The sequence below is a fragment of the Akebia trifoliata genome, chromosome 7 (genome assembly GCF_017979445.1).
Source record: "Akebia trifoliata isolate Shusen 1 chromosome 7, ASM1797944v1, whole genome shotgun sequence".
Taxonomy (NCBI): Eukaryota; Viridiplantae; Streptophyta; class Magnoliopsida; order Ranunculales; family Lardizabalaceae; genus Akebia; species Akebia trifoliata.
Genome location: NC_141381.1, coordinates 8,573,550 through 8,596,647, shown reverse-complemented (window position 1 = coordinate 8,596,647; position 23,098 = coordinate 8,573,550). Strand labels below are relative to the sequence as shown.

Sequence of the window (23,098 nt, the reverse complement as noted above, 5' to 3'; positions counted from 1 at the left end):
TGGTATGCTTGGTTGTCGTCCTGCATCTTCTCCAATGGATCAAAATCATCGCCTTCATGCTGAATCTGGGGAACTTTTATTTGATATTTCATCTTACCAGAGACTTGTAGGCCGTTTAATTTATTTGACTAATACTAGACCGGATTTGACTTTCGCAGTTAGTGTAGTCAGTCAGTTTATACATGCTCCACGTACCTCACATCTTGATGCTATGTATCGTATCCTTCGCTACTTGAAGTCTCGTCCCGGTCTAGGCTTATTTTATTCATCCACTGCTCAGCTACATCTATCATGTTTCACTGATGCTGATCATGCGGGTTCTCTTACAGATAGGAGATCTACATCTGGTTTCTGTACTTTCTATGGCAGTAATCTTATCTCATGGAAAAGTAAGAAACAGAGTGTGATTTCTCGTTCCTCTGCTGAAACTGAGTATCGTGCTATGGCTCTAGGCACATGTGAGCTTCTTTGGCTTAGATCTTTGTTAACAGAGTTGGGATTTCCTACTGTTGGTTCCTCGTCACTGTTCTGTGACAACAAGTCTGCTATCATGCTTACATCTGACTCAATCCTTCACGAAAGGACTAAGCACATTGAGGTTGATGTTCACTTTCTCAAGGAGAAAGTTCGGTCTGGTGTACTTAAGACAATCTTTGTTTCTTCCCCAAATCAACTAGCAGATATGCTTACAAAATCTGCTGGACCTTCAGTCATAAATTCTCATCTCTCCAAGCTAGGCTTAGTTGATATATTTGCCCCAGCTTGAGGGGGAGTATTGGAAATATTAGAATAGATAGTTAGTTCTAGTTTGTTTTATATGAATTTATTTATATTATTCTTGTATAAGGGCATTTATGTCCATTCCCTTATTATGTGTTATAAATATATACCAAGCTCTCATTATGAGACTTGTGATTTTCTCTTCTAAAATTCTTCTACTTCAATATAGAATTTAATGATATAATCCACAATTCCAAACCCAAGACAACCTTTTACTTCCACAACATATCCCCACTAATTCTGAGCCCGGAGATCAAACATTTTCTTTTGCGAATCTTAGCTACCTTATAAAAAGAACTTTGTTTCATCGTCCTATTCTTTTAACCATTTGACCCTAGCTTTTTGCCCCCAATTCATTTCTTTCAATTTTGATATCCTAAATAATTCATCTTTATCCTTCATTCATCTAATATTTGCCTCGAAAGTATTGGAAATAATCTAGTGTAATTGTTGTAATTGTTCTTTTTTATTCTTTTATTTCTTATAAGGGCTTTTTAGTCTTTTAACTCTTTTATTATTATAAATTTTGTCAAGCTCTCAGATTGAAACTTGAGAATTACCTTCTACAATTCTTCTTGGTATCAGAGCCTCTAGAGGCTCCAACGTCCTCTCCTCTTTTTCTTCTCTTTTCTTCTCTCCGAGATATAAGTTGCTATTTGGTGTTTCAATAGCTACTAGGGTTATCTTTTTAGGCCCTACGACAGCAGCTAGGGCTGAGTGGAGGACCAACAACAACAGCTATGTTGTTTCTGGGATGTGTTTTCCGATTTCTGGGCTATTCTAGACCTTACGACAACAGCTAGGCTGTGTTTTCCTATTTCTGGGTTGTGTTTTGCTATTTTTGGGCTGTTCTAGACCTTGAAACAGCAGTTGTGTTGTTTCTGGGCTGCGTAAACCCTACGGCAGAGACTTCAGTGAAGCCCTTTGAGTGGTGCTGCGACAGCAGTTGTCCTATTTCTGGGTAGTTCTAGACCTTGCGACAACAACTATGGTATTTCTGGACTGTGTTTGAGTCTATAGTAAAGCTCTTTGAGTGGTGTTCAACCCTGCAACAGCAACCACATGTGTTGAACCCTACGGTAGCAGCTACAGTGAGATTCTGAGTTGTATTCAACCCTGCGACAGCCACCACACAATGAGTTTTTTGAGGTTCTTGAGTTGTGCTACAGTTCAGCCCTCTCATTCTCTCTACTGCAACGAGTTTGTTTTTGGCCTTCTAGTATAGATCTCCCTTCAAGCCAAATCTACTCGTCTTATTTGTTCTCATAAGCATGACATCACACCAAGAAACCAACGACATAAACACTAGTGTTCAGGCAAACTTTTCTACTCAATGTATTACTAATGCTCTATTAGATGGTCGAACTTTTCAGTCCTGGTCTTGATCTGTGAAGCTTTATTTGGGTAATAGAGGGAAATCTAGATGGCTTTTAGGCACCATCACTAAGCCACCCCTCACTGACCCCAAAATTGAACAATGGGAGATCGATAATTGCACTATTCTTGTATGGCTTTTCAATTCCATGGAGCTGCGCATCTACACTATGTTTATGTATCATGAGTCTGTTTCATCATTGTGGTCAACACTCACTCAAACTTATGCGCATGCCAGAAATGATTTAAGGATTTATGAACTTTATAGAGACATAGCCTAGGCTACCCAAGAGACTCAGAGTGTAGCTGATTACTTTGGTTTTCTTCAGTCTCAGTGGAAGGAGCTCTCTCATTATGAGTCTATGACTGAGTTGTCTGCAAAAGCAGCTAGGTATGTGGTTAAGAGGATTTCTCAACACCAGATATATTAGTTTCTCATGGGTTTACATCCGAAGTTTAAGACACTTCAGACCCAGATTCTTAACACCAACCATTTGCCTTCACTGTTTGAGACATTTACAACCATTGACAGTGATGAGCGTCATCGCCATGTTATCCCCTCTCAGGCACTTGGTATTCTCTCTGTTCCGACTACAAATCAGATGGCTTTAGCAATCAACTCGAGTTTTTCCAAATCTCGGACCCCGATATCAGGGAGTTGTGGTCGTGGTAAAGGTAATGGTCTCACTTGCAGTCATTGTAGAAAGACTAGTCATGAGAAGGTCCGTTATTTTCAGTTTTATCCTCATCTAATATCACGATCTTCTTCCACTCCGTCTTTGGGACAGTTTGTTCCCTGTGCCGCTGTAGTAGAGTCATCATCCACTCCTCTCACTGATCCTCCTTCTTCACTTGGCACTATTGACTTGCAACAGCTACAGACTCAGATTGCCATTATTGTTCGGGATCAGATTCATGCTCACACTCGCTCCTCCCCTACAGTAGCCTCGAGTACTACACCTTCAGGTACATCATCTGCCTTCCATGTCACTCAGTCTGACTCTACTCCTTTGACATGGGTTATTGATTCTGGTGCCTCTGATCACATGACCGGTGAGTCTACTTATTTTACTTCATCTATTTTTCCTCCTACTCATAGGGAGGTTTGCCTTGCTGATGGATCTCTTACACCCATCCACAGCAAGAATACCATCCCTTTATCCGCTAAGATTTCACTAGACTTTGTGCTTCATGTCCCTCATCTATCTTTTAATCTTACGTCTGTGAATAGTCCTAATAGATCTCTAAATTGCTCAGTTATTTTTTTCCCCCTCAGATGCATTTTTCAGGACCTGACTTCGAGAAGGATTTTTGGCAAGGGGTATGAGAGGGATGGGCTGTACTTGTTTGGATCTCAGCTTACTGCTATTCCGACTGTTGTGCTTCATTCTTCTAGGAGTCACACGTTTTCTTCTCGAACCCTAGATTTATGGCATGCTCACTTAGGACATGCCAATTTTCAGCACTTACGTTATTTATTTCCTGTTTTAAAAATTGCTTGTAATGAACACAGATTTCAATGCTCAGTGTGTGAACTTTCTAAACACACACGTACTTCTTATATTCCTCGTATGCATCAAGTTAATAAAATATTTGATTTAGTTTATTTGATGTGTAGGGGCCTTCCCCTATTACTGCTTTTAATGGTCATATATATTATGTTACATTTACTGATGACTATTTTCGTTGAACTTGGGTTTATCTGATGCGCTCTCGTTTTAAGGTGCTTCCCATTTTTGTCAACTTTTTTTAAATGATTCAAACTTAGTACAATATTACGGTTAAATCTCTTCGATCTAATAATGGGGGGGAATATATATCTGATGGGATTCGCTCCCATCTTCATAAGTATGGTATGCTTCACTAGTTGACTTGTCCTTATACTCCTTAGCAGAACGAGATGGTGGAACGTAAGAATCGACATCTCATGAACATTGTTCGATGTCTTCTCCGAGAAATGCACGTTCCTAAGGCATATTGGAATATGACAATCCTCACTGCGGCTTATCTTATTAACCGCGTCCCTAGTCGCACCTTAGAGGGACAAGTACCTCTCTATGTCCTTCAACCTGATAGTATATTTTTTTCCATTACACCTCGAGTATTTTGGTGCACGTGTTTTGCTCAAGACAGAACTCCTAATCGCACCAAATTGGATGACAAAGCTATTCGGTGTATTTTCTTAGGTTATTCTTCTATGTCAAAAGGGTATCGGTGTTATGATCCAATTTTTCATCGGATTATACACTCTCTTGATGTTACTTTCTTTGAAATGTCCCATACTTTTGTGTCGCATCTATTTTGCAGGACCATTCTACTTTGCAAGACCTGTCTCTTATAATGTTGCCTTCTCCAGCTTCGTCGACGCTTAAGGTCTACACTCGTCGCCCTCCCCCTCCTCCACCTATGCCGACCTCCTCCTTGGACAGGTATATTCTCTCCTATCTCTACATCTATACATGTTCTAACCCCTTTGATTTCTGACTCTCATTTGCCTATTGCTATTCACAAAGGTAAGCGGGGGTATGTGACTGATCATCCTATTGCCCAGTTTGTTTCTTATCAAGGTCTTTCTTCCTCTTATCAGGCCTACCTTGCGGACACTAATTTTATTCAGATTCCTTGGTCTGTATCAGAGGCTTTGAAAAACCCTCAGTGACTTAGAGCTATAACTACCGAGATGGATGCTTTGCAGAAAAATAATACTTGGGAACTTGTTACCCTTCCATTTGGGGAGCGTACCATTAGGTGTGAGTTTTCATTGTGAAATATTTCTCCGATGGGACTGTTGATCAGTACAAGGCACGCTTCATTATTAAGGGATTTACACAGACTCCTGGAAAAGATTTTGGTGCCATGTTTGCTCCGGTTGCCAAACTTTCCACTGTTCGCCTTCTTATATCTTTAGCAGCGTGTAACTCCTAGCCACTACATCAACTTGATATGAAGAATGCTTTTTTGAATGGTGATTTGACTGAGGTTATATACATAGACCCTCCTCCTGGATTTCGTCTCCAAGGAGAGTATTCTAGGAAGGTATGTCGCCTCTTTAAATCTATATATGGCCTGAAGTAGTCCCCAAGAGCCTGGTTTCAACGGTTTTCTGAGATTATTTTATCTATCGAATTTACTAGATGTCACTCAGATCATACTTTATTCGTCAAGGAGTAGATTGTTGTTGCACTATTGTCTTGGTTTATGTGGATGATATTATTGTGACTGGAGATGTTGCACAGTGGATTGACAGGGTTAAAACGTAATTGGGTCGTGCTTTTGAGGTTAAGAACTTGGGTCTACTCAAATGCTTCTTGAAGATAGAAGTAGTCCGATCTCGGCGTGGTATTTCGTTATCTCAGCATAAATACACATTGGATCTTCTTCAAGACACGGGGATGCTAGGTTGTCGCCCTGTTTCCTCCCCTATGGATCAGAATCATGCCTTCATGCTGACTCTAGTGATCTTTATCAGATCCTTCTTCTTATCAAAAACTTGTAAGTCGTCTGATTTAGTTGACTAATATTAGACCGGACTTGTCCTTTGCAGTTAGTATGATCAGTTAATTCATATATACTCTGCGTACTTCTCACCTTGATTGTTTATCGTATTCTTCGCTACTTGAAGTCGCGTCCTGGTCTCGGGCTTTTCTACTCTTCAACTCCTTAGCCGCATTTGTCGTGTTTTACAAATACTAATTATGCTGGTTCTCTTACAGATAGAAGATCTATTTCTAGTTTCTGTACTTTTTATGGTGATAACCTGATCTCGTGAAAAAGTAAGAAACAAAATGTGATTTTTCATTCTTTTGCTGAAGCTGAATATCGTGCAATGGCCCTTGGCACATGTGAGCTGATTTGACTTCGGTCTTTACTGAGAGTTTTCCTATTTCTAGTTCTTCTACTTTATTCTATGACAACAAGTCTGCTATCATACTTGCTTCTGACTTAGTTCTTCACGAAATAACGAAGCATATTGAGATTGATGTTCACTTTCTCAAGGAGAAAGTTCGATCTGGTGATCTTCAAACAATCTTCATACCATATTCAGATCAGCTTGCGGACATGCTTACGAAGTCTATTGGTCCTTATATCACTAATTCTCACCTTGTCAAGCTGGGTTTAGTCGATATATTTGCCCCAGTTTGAGGGGAAATATTGGAAATAATCTATTGTAATTGTTTTTTTTATTCTTTTAATTCTTTTATTTCTTATAAGGGCTTTTTAGCCTTTTAACTCTTTCATCATTATAGATTATGTCAAGCTCTCATATTGAGACTTGAAAATCAACTTCTACAATTCTTCTGAAAGCCTCTTTACTCCTATTTGCCCTTTGAAATCTTAATATCTTGCAAAATCTCCTTTTTTCGATATACTGTACCAAACGGAGTTGTCCAACATTTTTATCATCTTTAACCTTTGGGAAAATTACTTGGAGGACCCTAGCAAAAGGACATCTTTTTAATTAGTCCCTAAGTTTTAGGGCTTCTCTTCATAGTCCATTTAGTAAAACTTTTCTTTCTAATTAGTCCCTTAACCTCACTCCCCACATTTCTCACGATTGAAATGCTGAATGTGTCCTAACCGTTCAAACTCACCATTTTCATCCAAAGAAATGGATTTTCAGCATCCCAACCGAGTTTCAGAGACTCCATTCCGAAGTAAAAGATTTGAGAAGGAAGAAGAAGCAATTTTCAAGCATATTGAAGGCGTATGTAGAAAACTAGGTGGTTTTTTTGCTTCATTTTTGGATGAAAATCGATCAAAGATGGTTCTTTTGGATTGAAATCATCTAGACAAGTCATCATGTCAAGTTTTTAGTTGTGCTTTCCATGTATTTTAGTGGAAAAATCTCGGAAAAAAAAAAAAAACAAAAAAGGGGTGGATTTTACAGTATCGAGTTCCAACAATAAAAAATGTCAAACTCAACAATAAAATGTGGTGACCTCAACAATAAATAAAAAGCGGTGAGCTCAATAATAAATAAAAAGTAGAGAGCTACAATAGTAAGTGTTGAGTTCGACAATAATAAGTGTCGACCTCAACAATAAATGAAAAGTGGTGAGCTTGACAATAAAAGTGGTGACACGACAATAGTGAGGGACCATTACGAAAAAAAAATTTACTAAATGGACAATCAAGCTACCGCTCAAAATTCAAGGACTATTTAGAAAGAAAACCTTCGCCAGGGTCCTCCAAGTAATTTTCCCTCAACCTTTTCAATTTACTTGATTGTAACTTCGTCAAGGTCCTCCAAGTTACTTGGGTGACTAGTTATTCCGTTGTGAAATAACAAACTACGTCACTATGCTCATGGTTAGTGAGTCAATCTATTAAGATACTGCCTGATTATAAACCTGGAGGATTACAAATCATTGACTACAATCACCGACTCCAAATTTCGCCAAGTTTCCCTTTTTCTACTCACCGATTTTCCCATGTTACAACCTCCCCTCTCTCTCTCCCTCCCACGATTTTTTCCTCCTCTTCCCCTTAGATTTATTTCTCCTTAAATAGAATTCAGATTCCTTCCAAGAAAGAGCCCTAATATCTTTAAAATAAAAATTCCCAAATCCTTCTTAGACTACATTCTAATCAAGAGTTGAACTTAAAAAAAAAAAAAAAAAATCACCCAAATTAAGAAAAACTTCTATCCAAAATTTGAATGCCATGTGGCCGATTTGATAAAATTGGAAAATAATATTTTTTTCATCCCCACACATTTCCAAACTCGACACATATCCCTCATCTTGGTTTTCCAAGTTGGACTAATAAAAATGCTTTAAATGCTCTCATCTTCAAACTCTAGCCAAACACACTTGATTTTCATAAACCAATCAATTTCAACTTTCCCAAAAATACTGCCTTGTTCATGAAATTTAATGGTTAAAGGTTTTGTTGAAGGGGAGAGAATTTTTTTTAACCTAAATATTAAACAAAACATTTTTCAAGAAGATAAATTTAGGCTCTTTTTGCTAGAGATTGAAGACAAGGGCATTTCGATAATTTTCTTTAGTCGAAAAGATATGTCATCAGTTTGAAAACAAAGCAGACATCTCAAATATTCACAGAGGCCTCCAAGTAATTTTCCCTCAATTTTTTCTGCTAGGATTCCCCATCTTTGCCACTAACAAGAATAACTTGTCACTAGTTCCCAACCCTTTTCACAAAATTAGGATGTTTTAACCATGCATTCTCTAATCAAAACGAAATAGACTAGCAACTTTAATCCACTACCTCAAGGGTTATCTTTCCCTGAAGATGGATCTAGAGAGAACCTTTTACCTAGCCAAAGGGAAGTTTATTGAGAACTGGTTCATCCGGATTGTTTGACCACATGTACAAACCTTCTACAAGAGGCACATCCATCAACCATTGTGTATAACACACTACACAAAATCTTTTATACAACTAGACACTCAATTGCCCTACTTTCTTTTGAAAGATAATCTAATAACATTGAATCACCTCCTATGTACCATGATGCATTCTGCATATATATTATGTCGTCAAGCAGCTCCCAAAGTTGACTTCTATACTCCCGATCCATCAGCCCATACATCCATGTAAAAAAACCAATGAAAACCATCTACTCTACACCAATGCAAAATTTACATAAAAATTTCTCCACAATTGAGTCCTCAACATAAATGCTCCATTTGTCCTACGTTATTCCTGAACTATACCTATGTTGAGGGACCACACCACCCAACCTCCCTACTAACCCCCCCCCCCCCCAACAAATCTTTCATAATATGCTCACCACACTCCAACTTGGACTCTTGAACCAAAATCACATTTGTTAGGATTGTAGCCATTTTTTTGTATCCAAAACTATGAGCCATTTTCTAATCATCTAGAGTGTGTGAAAATCAATGTTGAAAGTTCAAGCGCGTTGCACAAGGATCTGAAATTCCCACCGATTCCAAAATAGGATGGTGACCTAGAGACCATTCAATATTAGGTAGTTTAGAAATGATTCATAAATTTAAAAGGTTTTGTTATTTTAAAAATGATAAATCAAATTCAAATGAAATAAGATCCCATAGATCGGTAACAACGTTCTGATCAATCAAATTGAGCTTATAACTGATCGATCGGATTACAGAAATTCAGTTTTTTTTAAATCCAATTTTTTTAACCTTATAAAAGGACCTCCCATACCTTTAGGGATTCCGATTAGATAGTGCACAAAAATATTTATTTATGTACCATCTGAAAATCCTAGCAACCCTCTCAAACTCTAGAATTTTTTTTACCATTCATAAGTGTTTGAGAGATCAAATCCGACAACCATAAACCAAAGATCAGTTCAACCTTGGTCACTAGAAACAAATGTTTAGTGTGTGATCCGGGTGTTGGATTGTTCACTATTATAGTTGCGGTTGTGGATTCGAATCATGGAGTTACAGAAGGCATGTGAAATCGCATCGTAATAGATTGTTGAATCGAGTCTAGTCAGTCAGTCTTGAGCAGGGTAACTTTTGTAAACTCAATTTAATTGTAATTGCTTTCTCTCTAAACTAGGTCCTGTGGTTTTTTCCCTTACGGGTTTTTCACATCAAAATCTAGTTTTGTGGTTGCATGATTTATACTTGATTATCTATTTAATCCACACAGGTTGCTAAATTGAATAGAAAGGACTGAGTTATTACGTAGGTTAAAATTTCAATTGGTGTCATTTGAAACAACTTTTGAAGCGCCTAAACACCTAATCCATTGGAATTGTGGTTCACCCTCTAATCTTCCCATTGAGAAACAAATCATCTTGGCCAAAGACCTTCTCAAGATATCCCAATCACCACCCTTGATATGACAAAATCTCTTATTTATGCCACTACTATGCTATTTTCTTGCGATGCCACTCACTAATCATTTGTCCCTTGGATTATCACGCTCACCAATTAGAAGATATTTTCCTTCAAATTGATGAACAAGATGAATCCTTAACATGCATCTTCGATCTAACAAACCATCACCATTGAATAGTGATTCAATAGCACATGGGATAAAAGGAGCATCAAAAACCCAAACTAGATTACCACCATAAATCTTAGGATGGGCCGGATTTGGACGAGAAACATATCCACTATGTCCTATAGTGCCTTGATCGACTTTGGGATTTACGTTTTTGAAAACCAAAAAGAATCTCAAAGGATTGGTTAAATTGAGACTATGACTAAGAAATATATTAGTTTTACAAAAAAATTGATGCTTCCCCTTTATGCTACTCGCACATACCTTGTTGTTTGATAGAGGCAGACTAACCCCAGACCCAAGTGGTTCGGTACAAGAATGATGCCCCAAAATAAAAAATCCTACGTTTGGATCCTTTTACTCCCGCATTTTAAAAGATACAAAGCTTTATATGTGTGATGTAGGACATCTACAGTTCTAAGTAGATTTCTAATTTTGTTAGATTTCTATTTCTACTTCTAGTAGGATTTCTATTTCATAGTTATGTTAGGAGTACAATTCCTTGTTAGTTTCTAATTTGTTTTAAATTCGTTTTTATTATTTAGACTATAATTATAAGTACTTAGAAGTCTCAAATTTGAATTCTAATAGGATTAGAAAATTAGTATTATATTATAGATAGGTTAGGAATATTAATTTTTAGTATTTTGGTAGGATTACAAGTTGTTATGATGGAGTTATCTATATAAGGAGCTCCAAATCCGAAAATTAATATTCAATCAATAATCAATTCAATTATCTTTTCCTTTTTAATTACTTTTTTTTAGTTTTATACTTTATTTTCTTTCAAGCTATTGCTTGTTTATCAATTAAATCTATTGATTCAAATTGATTTTGAGTGTTCCATTGAATACAATCTATCGAATCTATTGATTCGCAAGCTTCCGCTACGTCAAGTGGTATCTACCAATTCAAAACCCAAAACTACCCAACCAGCCAAAGAGAATGAAACAGGCTTTGTTTCTACCAACATCAACGAGGACTTAAAAGAAGCAAGCCAAGTGTTCCCGATGGTAGTGCAACCTTTCAATCGAGACCCTCCTACTCAAGTTTCTCATCAGGTGCAACCCCTCGACGAATTTGCTCGTGTTCTTCCTTCAAAATTGTCGGATTCATTACCTCCAAAGGAAAATATCCAACACCACATCGATTTGGTATCCGGTGCAAGTTTCTCAAAATTGCATCATTATATGATGAGTCTGAAAAAGCATGACACATTGAAGAAACAAGTGAAAAGTGTTAATTCCATATTTTGTCAATTACAAGACATATGTTGAGTGTCAGATCGATCTACCATTGAAGACTAATGAAGACTCCGGTAAAGCTTCTCAATCGCACGTGGCTCGATAAAAACCTCCATTGTGTGTACAAGAAGCCCAAAAGGTAATGAGACCACCCAAGACCATTTTCCAACATTTAGATGAATGATAGGTCGACCCATAATTATTAGGGAAACTCGTTCTTTGACCCATTCTATCATCGGACTTTTTGGGAACCAAATGGCCATAGAGGGGACATTAAAGTTTTGACCACCCTAAACCCATTTTCTATCCTTGGTGCTTTATATGTGGCATTATATAGATAATATCTAGTACACCTTCGAACCATTTTTGCACCGGCCTTCCCGAAAGCCCAATTTGATCCAAAAAGGTAAAAAGGGTATTTTGATCATTTCACTCATTATTCTTAGATCTAACCCTTTGTTTCAGTTTGGGGATGTTCTATATAGTAAGATCTATCACCTCCCCGAACGGCATGCAAAACGGACTTACCGTTTGGAAGTTATGGCCAAAATACTCCTCCAATGGCATTTCTGTAATTTTCACGGTAGCACTGTTCATTAGGCACGGTAGCACCGACAGCAACTACCATTTGAGCACGGTAGAACACTGTTGGAGCACGGTTCCACCGAAAGAGCCGTTGGAACTTCGAAAATGACTTTAAAAAGGCATTTTTGGCTCATTTCTATTATGGTTCTAGCCCTAGAGAAAGCTCACACTTCATATCTACATCCCCTTGCTCTCTCTAAGCTTGAATAGGCTACATACTTAGTTGAACAACCTTAATCCAAATTTATTCAATGGTGAACCTCTTCATCTAACCACACCCTTGCTTGTGCACACATTGGTGAACCCAAAAGGAAGCTTGAAGCATCTCTTTGAAGCAAGGAGTACAACAAGATGAAGATGTCACTCTCAAGGACATGAAAGAACTCAACGCTACATCGTGGTAGATCGATCCATTGAGTCGAGTCCTTGTGAGTATGATTTGTTGTTGTTAGATTTCTATTTTTCTACAACCAAAAAGGAGTTTCTTGGTTTCATCCTAAAACCAAGCTCTTGAGAAGAGTTGAGGACTCTACTCAAGAGAAGAGTTGAGGACTCTACTCAAGAGAACAAGGTTCTAAGTTTTCCAAAGAACAAAACTTAGTGTTTGGATGAGGTGGTACCTCATTTGAACAAATCGGTTTGGGGATTCTACCGATAGAAAAATCCCATTTCGAGAGAAAGTCATTTTCTCGATCTTAAGGTTTAGAATTTGTCCTAGGCTTAAAAAATTCTGTGTAAGATTTCGAGGTGAACCATAAACCTCCATTTTGATAGTGAAACCCAAGACCCAAGAGTAGGGTACTTGGTAGTGGATGTAGGCAAGTTGCCGAACCACTATAAATCGTGTGTTTCCTTTACGATTATGCTCTAAGCGTTAATTTATATGAATGCAACTACTTGCTCATCAAATGCTTGATAAAATGCTTATCTTGTGATGTATGATGTATGATGTAGGGTTTAGCTCATAAGATATTATTCTTGTACATCTCTAAGTTGTATACATTTTAGTATAATCGAGAAAGTTGAAACTTCGTGGGGTGTTTTGTAGACTTAAATTTTAATTAACCTATTCACCCCCCCTCTAGGTTTAGACACGGTACAAAGCCCGTAATTTCAAAAAGGAACCTTTAAACCTCTACTAACAAATACAAAATCGGTGTCGATAGAAGATTCAAGAAGTATGAAAAAGGAGACTTGGTCATGATTTATGTTAGTAAATCTTACAACAAGACTAAGTTGAAGAAAATTGAACCTCTTCATCTCTTGAAGAAGATAAACAATAATGTTTATATGAAGATTTTGCCAGATCATAAGCTATGGTCAATTATTTTCTCTAATCTAAGTCTGAAGAATGGATATTACTGGAAGTGGATTAGAGTGAAGGATGAATGGAAAAGCAAAAAAAAAAAAAAAGACCTTCAAGATCAACTCGAGGATGAGTTTTTTTCAAAGAAAGGAGGCTTGATGTAGGACATCTACAGTTCTAAGTAGTTTTCTAATTTTGTTAGATTTCTATTTCTATTTCTATTTCTATTTCTATTTCTACTTCTAGTAGGATTTCTATTTCATAGTTATGTTAGAAGTACAATTCCTTGTTAGTTTCTAATTTGTTTTAAATTCGTTTTTATTATTTAGACTATAATTATAAGTACTTAGAAGTCTCAAATTTGAATTCTAATAGGATTAGAAAATTAGTATTATATTATAGATAGGTTAGGAATATTAATTTTTAGTATTTTAGTAGGATTACAAGTTGTTATGATGGAGTTATCTATATAAGGAGCTCCAAATCCGAAAATTAATATTCAATCAATAATCAATTCAATTATCTTTTCCTTTTTAATTACTTTTTTTTAGCTTTATACTTTATTTTCTTTCAAGCTATTGCTTGTTTATCAATTGAATCTATTGATTCAAATTGATTTTGAGTGTTCCATTGAATACAATCTATCGAATCTATTGATTCGCAAGCTTCCGCTACGTCAAGTGGTATCTACCAATTCAAAACCCAAAACTACCCAACCAGCCAAGGAGAATGAAACAGGCTTTGTTTCTACCAACATCAACGAGGACTTAAAATAAGCAAGCCAAGTGTTCCCGATGGTAGTGCAACCTTTCAATCGAGACCCTCCTACTCAAGTTTCTCATCAGGTGCAACCCCTCGACGAATTTGCTCGTGTTCTTCCTTCAAAATTGTCGGATTCATTACCTCCAAAGGAAAATATCCAACACCACATCGATTTGGTATCCGGTGCAAGTTTCCCAAAATTGCATCATTATATGATGAGTCTGAAAAAGCATGACACATTGAAGAAACAAGTGAAAAGTGTTAATTCCATATTTTGTCAATTACAAGACATATGTTGAGTGTCAGATCGATCTACCATTGAAGACTAATGAAGACTCCGGTAAAGCTTCTCAATCGCACGTGGCTCGATAAAAACCTCCATTGTGTGTACAAGAAGCCCAAAAGGTAATAAGACCACCCAAGACCATTTTCCAACATTTAGATGAATGATAGGTCGACCCATAATTATTAGGGAAACTCGTTCTTCGACCCATTCTATCATCGGACTTTTTGGGAACCAAATGGCCATAGAGGGGACATTAAAGTTTTGACCACCCTAAACCCATTTTCTATCCTTGGTGCTTTATATGTGGCATTATATAGATAATATCTAGTACACCTTCGAACCATTTTTGCACCGGCCTTCCCGAAAGCCCAATTTGATCCAAAAAGATAAAAAGGGTATTTTGGTCATTTCACTCATTATTCTTAGATCTAACCCTTTGTTTCAGTTTGGGGATGTTCTATATAGTAAGATCTATCACCTCCCCGAACGGCATGCAAAACGGACTTACCGTTTGGAAGTTATGGCCAAAATACTCCTCCAATGGCATTTCTGTAATTTTCACGGTAGCACTGTTCATTAGGCACGGTAGCACCGGCAGCAACTACCATTTGAGCACGGTAGAACACTGTTGGAGCACGGTTCCACCGAAAGAGCCGTTGGAACTTCGAAAATGACTTTAAAAAGGCATTTTTGGCTCATTTCTATTATGGTTCTAGCCCTAGAGAAAGCTCACACTTCATATCTACATCCCCTTGCTCTCTCTAAGCTTGAATAGGCTACATACTTAGTTGAACAACCTTAATCCAAATTTATTCAATGGTGAACCTCTTCATCTAACCACACCCTTGCTTGTGCACACATTGGTGAACCCAAAAGGAAGCTTGAAGCATCTCTTTGAAGCAAGGAGTACAACAAGATGAAGATGTCACTTTTAAGGACATGAAAGAACTCAACGCTACATCGTGGTAGATCGATCCATTGAGTCGAGTCCTTGTGAGTATGATTTGTTGTTGTTAGATTTCTATTTTTCTACAACCAAAAAGGAGTTTCTTGGTTTCATCCTTAAAACCAAGCTCTTGAGAAGAGTTGAGGACTCTACTCAAGAGAACAAGGTTCTAAGTTTTCCAAAGAACAAAACTTAGTGTTTGGATGAGGTGGTACCTCATTTGAACAAATCGGTTTGGGGATTCTACCGATAGAAAAATCCCATTTCGAGAGAAAGTCATTTTCTCGATCTTAAGGTTTAGAATTTGTCCTAGGCTTAAAAAATTATGTGTAAGGTTTCGAGGTGAACCATAAACCTCCATTTTGATAGTGGAACCCAAGACCCAAGAGTAGGGTACTTGGTAGTGGATGTAGGCAAGTTGCCGAATCACTATAAATCGTGTGTTTCCTTTACGATTATGCTCTAAGCGTTAATTTATATGAATGCAACTACTTGCTCATCAAATGCTTGATAAAATGCTTATCTTGTGATGTATGATGTATGATGTACGATGTAGGCTTTAGCTCATAAGATATTATTCTTGTACATCTCTAAGTTGTATACATTTTAGTATAATCGAGAAAGTTGAAACTTCGTGGGGTGTTTTGTAGACTTAAATTTTAATTAACCTATTCACCCCCCCTCTAGGTTTAGACACGGTACAAAGCCCGTAATTTCAAAAAGGAACCTTTAAACCTCTACTAACAAATACAAAATCGGTGTCGATAGAAGATTCAAGAAGTATGAAAAAGGAGACTTGGTCATGATTTATGTTAGTAAATCTTACAACAAGACTAAGTTGAAGAAAATTGAACCTCTTCATCTCTTGAAGAAGATAAACAATAATGTTTATATGAAGATTTTGCCAGATCATAAGCTATGGTCAATTATTTTCTCTAATCTAAGTCTGAAGAACGGATATTACTGGAAGTGGATTAGAGTGAAGGATGAATGGAAAAGCAAAAAAAAAGACCTTCAAGATCAACTCGAGGATGAGTTTTTTTCAAAGAAAGGAGGCTTGATGTAGGACATCTACAGTTCTAAGTAGTTTTCTAATTTTGTTAGATTTCTATTTCTATTTCTATTTCTGTTTCTAATAGGATTTCTATTTCATAGTTATGTTAGGAGTACAATTCCTTGTTAGTTTATAATTTGTTTTAAATTCTTTTTTATTATTTAGACTATAATTAGAAGTACTTAGAAATCTCCAATTTGAGTTCTAATAGGATTAGAAAGTTAGTATTATATTATAGATAGGTTAGGAATATTAATTTTTAGTATTTTAGTAGGATTACAAGTTGTTATGATGGAGTTAATCTATATAAGGAGCTCCAAATCCGAAAATTAATATTTAATCAATAATCAATTCAATTATCTTTTCCCTTTTAATTACTTTTTTTTAGCTTTATACTTTATTTTCTTTCAAGCTATTGCTTGTTTATCAATTGAATCTATTGATTCAAATTGATTTTGAGTGTTCCATTGAACATAATCTATCGAATCTATTGATTCGCACGCTTCCGCTACATCAATGTGGATCAATTAGAGAAATCCAACTGGAAAACCATGTTAGAAGATACTCCAACACACCTTCCACTTTGCCCAAGGTCATCCACTTTAGCCATGCTACTATGACGCCCCAAAAAATTGCACAATTCCTCTGACCATCTTCGTAGCAAAGCAAGCCTACCACTAATTTCAAGAACAAAGTCATTTGGCCCACGTTTGACATACTAGTGAGACACCGTGTCAGCAGACACTCCAACACACCTTCCATTTGGGCATGGCCAACCACGTTAGTCATGCAGCTATCACGCCCCCAAAATTGCATAATTTCTCCAACCACCTTCGTGGTAGAGCAACCCGTTCATTTTTTCCAGAAGCAAAGTCATTCAGTCAATGTTGGTCATACTGGTTCCCCATTCCCTCCTCTTCACTGTCCTCTTCTCAAGTTCCTTGTTCAGATCTCAAATGTAACCACCATTCACTCATACATACCTTCTTCCACTTAGAAATTGCTAGAAGACCCAACTCAACACGAATTTTGTCTCCAAAAATTGATGGACTGGGCCCCAAACTCCTCATCCACCTTAACCAATCCTCTCAACTCCCCACCAATATTTGAGAAAACCTCTAAAGACCAAAGATGAAAGGGGAACTTTCGACGTGCTAATAACCCCAACTTTCACCACCCCCTTTTGATCTTGATGAGCACATTACCGATAAGGAGTGTATATAGAAAGAATTTGGGGCAAGTAGGATAAATCTGTCTTTCGACTAGAATTACATTGATCCAAACATTCTCACACCAAATAACATCCTTAATGCCTCAACTAGTCATTCCACATAAAGTAACCTATCAACACCCTTTCCCAATCTCGTAGCTCCTTACTACATCATTAATCAATCTTCCTCTACTAGAAGCACTTGACTCAACCATCTTCATAATTTGATGTGTTGAGAACCCCCAAACATGGGAGTCCCATACATATTAGCACATTCATTTCTTTCCTAAAGAAATGCCCATCTTGAGTTTTGAAAATCCTTACGACTCACTACAACCATTCTTTTCATGCTCAAAGATCATTCATATATCTCTCAGTGGCATGGGCAACACCTTTCCTTTATTTTAATTCTCCCACACAACACTAATTTTGACCTTACATTCTTATCCAAAACAACCTTCATTGCCTCGTCCAATATACTGGCAAACCAACAAAATTTCTATGGAAGAAGACAATGAACCCCAACCATTGTTTGCCTTTCTCTAAAGATTATGGTCTACTTGGAACTTTTTATCTTTACCCAAAGATCATCCATTGCAAATAGCTTTCAATCAACCGTTACAACATTTGCCAAAATTGCCATCCTTTGTCTAACAACAAATCTGACACTAAACTTTCCACAACCAAAATCAAAATAACTCTATTCCTAGTAGTTCAAAGAAACATGAAAAACCTAATTTTTTTACTCTAACGATCAGAGTTATGTCCCAAAAAAAATTTAAAAAAAGTTTTGATTTGATAAAAAAAAAATAATCAACCAAGACTACCTCAAGCATAGCTTACTAAATCGAAAACTTGAATCAACTCGATAGACTTGGGTGTCATTGGAATCAAAATTTAAAAGAAATATATGCAACAATTAGATTCAATATTGTCTATGGATCTTCTCATTAGAGCGTCATACATAAGCAAAAGCAATATGAGATCTGGTTTTAGAGAGAGCGGAATGTCGTCTTAGCTTGGAAAGGACAATTCCTTTACCAAGGGGGAAAGATGACATTGATACAAAGAACTCCCGTTAGTATCCCAATATAGGTCCTATCTTTTTTTCACAATTCCTAGAAGTAAGAAATTGAGATTCGATAGGTTGATTAAATATTTTCTCATGTGAAATGGCATGTAAACGTAAGTTCCATCTAGTCAAGTGGAAGGTTATTTGCAGGCCTAAAAATCAAGAAAGTTAGGGCGTGTACTCATTTAGGGAGATGAATGTTGCTTTGTTAGGGAAATGGTTATGGAGGTTCAGATTGGAAAGTCATTGTACGTGGAGAAAGGTGATTTAAGGCAAGTTTGGGATGAGTAATTTTAGATGGGATAGTGGTAAGTGAGATTATCTTATGGGTGTTAAGCATAGAAAGGCACTAACAAGGTTCTTCAACCGTTCCATAAAAGGATTCCGTACAAGGTTGGAAAGGGGAATATAATTCGTTTCTAGGAGGATATGCGGTGCAGTAGATCATATAAGCAAGATCAATTTCCAAATCTCTATCCAATATCATCAAAAATGCAACTTCCAATTATTCAATTTACGGAACAAATCGAAGACTAATTATCTTAGAACTCTAGGTTTAGAAGGCATTTCAATGATGGGGAGATAGCATTGGTTGTTGAACTCATCGATTTTATTTCCAATGTGATGACCTCTCCATTGGATGAGAAAAGGGTGATTGGCTTAGCACTCGGGATAAGTTCTCTATCAAATCCTTCTAGAAATCTCTAGTGCAAGCCTCTGACCAGCAGACTTTATAGTATATGTTGTCTGGAGTAAAAGAAAGAATCATCCAAAGCGGTTTTCTTCATATGATCCATAGTTTAAAATAAATCAATACCTTAGATAACATCATAATCTGAGGTATCACTTCAATCAATTTTAGTTCCATGTGAAGAATCCAATAGTGAGTCAGTCAATCATGATCTGGCCCTCGTAACCTTACACGAGAGGTGTGGGCTCATTTTCTATCTCTTTTTCACAATTTTGAGTGTTTTCCGCGCTCCTTATTTGAAAGTTGGCGATCTCGGACTTTCTAGGTAAAGGAAAGGATGCTATGGTGCTTACTTCCTTTTGTGGTTTGTTGAGGCCTCGGGAAGGAACAATCCATCTAGGATGTTATTATAAGTATTTGGGTTTCTATCTTTTCTTGGTGTAAACTGTTTGCAGAACTTAAGGGTGTATTCTATGCGGACTTGCTATTTAGATCGGATTCTCTATGCCAATCAGAGGTTTAGGTAAATATTGCATTGTACTTAGATGTCAAGCATGTTTTTCTCATTAACATAACTGCGTCTTATATCTTGCTAAACAAAATAAAGCAATACAAGTAAATCTACAATAGAGAATGCTATCAAGCAACTATACTTGTACTTAACAACTTAATAAGGTAGCATACAGAGGATGTAACACACCAGCCCTCTTCTAAAAATCATTAAAAAAAATTAAAATTACTGTAGAACTACTGTAGTATGTAGGTGTCAACATGTGTATGGAGGCGGCCAATAATAAATATTTTTATACTTACAAGAAAATATTTTTGGAGATGCATCAGCACATGAACCCATTAAATATCCAACACTTCTTTTCTAATCTGTTATACTTGTCAAAAAAATTGTCATTTTTCTACTTGATGCATCATTGGTAAGAGATTTTAATCAAAAATGTGTATTTAATATTTTATCTGTTTATTAGGGTTAGAGTTTGCTGAATTTGAGTTCATCTACAAATCGTAATATAACACATACTTAAAATATTAAAAAAAAAAAAAAGTATTATAGGAGCTATTCTTTTGATTTTTTGACAATTTCAAGCGGCATTCAACAGGGGGCAAGTCATATGACTAGGGTAGACATTGGGCTATAGGAGTTAACACAGAAATCAAGGTGTCAAGAAACTAACTTCGCCAATATTTGGTACGTGAGGAGACATCCCATAGACATGAAGAATTGACTCAGGAAGTCAGAAAGCTATGAGTTTAAGCTTAACCATGACCAAGTGACAAATGGTAATCAACCAAGTTGGGCTGTAAGTTTGATAGGAGTATCTTGGACATGTCTCAAGTGCTTTAATCGACTTTCTTAAACTATAACAGTATGACCTTTGCGACTTACACATCAAAGAAATGGTTTGTGGGTCTATGTGGTAATCAGCTCACCAACAGATACACTTTGAGAATATGACCATTTCAACAAATCTCAACCATCAACACTATTTCTTACCATCCAACTGAAAGTACCATATCAATCTGATCACCTACTAAACAAATTGGATTAGAGCTTGGACTGGTTTTCATGTAGGATTTATATTATTTCCATCAAATGTAACTAATTATGCTACCCAGATGAAACATAACTAGTATGAGTGTGGATATAGATATCAATGTACAAAAGGGAAACTACAAGAGCTCTTACAATTATATGAGAGCTTCCCAAACCCCGGGCTGTATCAATGTAGAGATGTCTCCCTAAGATGTTGACCTGAACTCTTATATATAAGCTGAGCATTGTAATCGACCACAACGACAACACCATTTTTGTGAAACCTAGTAGGGAAAAAAATAATAAGGGAACAAACATCTGAACTCAATGAAACACAAACTAACAATTTATGTGGTTAGATTAAACAAAACCCATAAACTAAGAAAACACAAGCAAGTTGAGTAAGCGAATGGACGATATATACAGAGTGCAACTCCATACTTAAAATTTTGAGTCTTTCCCATAGTTCGAGCTTCTCCGAATACGTCAAAGTGTTGGGCTGATCCTTCCCTTGCATTAATCTCTTCGTCAAGGGAGAAAGATCCAACTCTTCTGATATCCGACTCCGCAAATAGTGCATTGCATAAGGCAACGTTGAAGAATCGGCTATACTTTGTATGTTCTCAAAATGGGCTTGCAGTCTATCAATCAAAAACAACAGAATTACAGAACCAAGAAAATATAATTGTTTTTTTTGGAGAATATGTAATGAAAGTGTATATATGAATTTTTATTCTCTTAACTGTGCCTTCATGAGTTCATCAGTTTCTTGCTCCCCTTTGAGTTCTTTCTCCAAATCAATCAGTCTTTGCTTGTGAGCAGCATAGAGCTTATACAGAACATACCCACTCCCTAAAACTCCTACTGAGACAAAAACCTTCCTCCTATGCCTTCTCCAAAAATCCCTAATTTTATAAAAAAATTACAAACAACATATATCAAAAATTAATAATGGACAAATAAAAAGCAACCAGATCATACAATAAGCAATTATGGCATAAAAACAGCTCCTTTGAAGATACCCATATGAGAGAGAGAGAGAAACTGACCTTAAAGAGAGCATTTTGATGCTATGAAACCCAGAAGTCCATGGGTGAGTTTTCATTTTTTGAGATAACCCATTTGGATTTCAAAGCATAAGAGACATAAATTAAGCAGTTGGAAGCCTTTCTCTATTGAGATGTATCAACGGTGCTCTCAAGGAGAAAGTGAGAAACACGGAACAATAAAAATAGAACAGAAGATAAAACCCCCTGCAGGGTTTACAGAGAGGCGTAAAAGATTGGAGTTTGTGTATGAGAGTAATAGGTTAAACCTTGGGTTTGAAGCGTCTTTCGGAGGGCGACCGAGAGAGAGAGAGATTGTGGGTTGGGACTTGGTGGAGCTGGGGGGTCCGTTAATGAAAGTAGATTTGGGGATTTGGTTTCCGTCAGTCCAGGCTCCAGACCATTGGATATTTATCGAGATTCGTGTCAATCATCAAAGATCAACATCCACACTTTAGACTATATATATATATAGAGTTGGAGAGACATCTGTCCTTGCTCATAGTATTATGAATTTCCCAGGACATGGTTTGAAAACTCAGTATTGAGTCTCATCTCGTCTCGCCAACGAGATACCGAGTTAACTCATCTAAATCCCTTCAACTTTATTCCTCTACCAATGTCTCGATTAGTAATTTCAACTTTAACTCGAAAGACGATGACCATGCACAAGGCAAAATCAATGTAGCTATTGTCAATTGTTGAGAGTATGCCAAATTATCAATTGCATTCAATCGTTTAAATTTAATAATTCAATAGCCATCCATTTTCAAATTCTTTAATTAGAAGAAAAAAAAATTATTTATTTTTTAAAGCACCCTCTCAATCCGCAAGGTGTGCAGATCCGCTTTTGATTTTTGAGGTTTAGGAATCGTCACCTAGTTATTATGGTCTAGGAACCAAATATTGACTCTATCAATAGATAAGATACTGATCTACACAGAGAATAGGTCCAAGGATCATGTTATAGGGTTGGAAGGTGTTGGGTACCAATTCCGCCCGGCAAACGTCGATCTCTACTTTTTCCAAATAATACCTACATTACAAAATAGACCTAAAAATAATTAAAAATAATAATAATAATAATAATTACTTAGCGGATTACGACGGTTCCCTCAGTACTGGCAGAAAGTGTCCTTGTATGAGTTTCCTTTCTATTCCTCCATCACTGGATCTGTTTCTGATCTCCAAGTTGAAGTATATTTTTTCTAAATCTGAGTATTTC

General features: G+C 36.8%; 1 protein-coding gene across 1 annotated transcript in view; it reads right to left on the bottom strand.

Moving 5' to 3' along the window:
• LOC147398176 (peroxisome biogenesis protein 3-2-like) overlaps positions 1 to 22,208 on the bottom strand; it is a 42,421-nt gene extending 20,213 nt beyond the window's left edge. Inside the window, exons 1-4 of the mRNA XM_086447327.1 lie at positions 21,877 to 22,208; positions 21,571 to 21,732; positions 21,269 to 21,468; positions 20,981 to 21,111 (exon numbers count right to left, since the gene is read on the bottom strand). Of these exons, the coding sequence (XP_086303453.1) occupies positions 20,981 to 21,111; positions 21,269 to 21,468; positions 21,571 to 21,732; positions 21,877 to 21,932 (549 nt within the window). The 5' untranslated portion in view covers positions 21,933 to 22,208. The remainder of the gene's footprint in view (positions 1 to 20,980; positions 21,112 to 21,268; positions 21,469 to 21,570; positions 21,733 to 21,876) is intronic.
• Between the last annotated feature and the right edge of the window lie 890 nt (positions 22,209 to 23,098).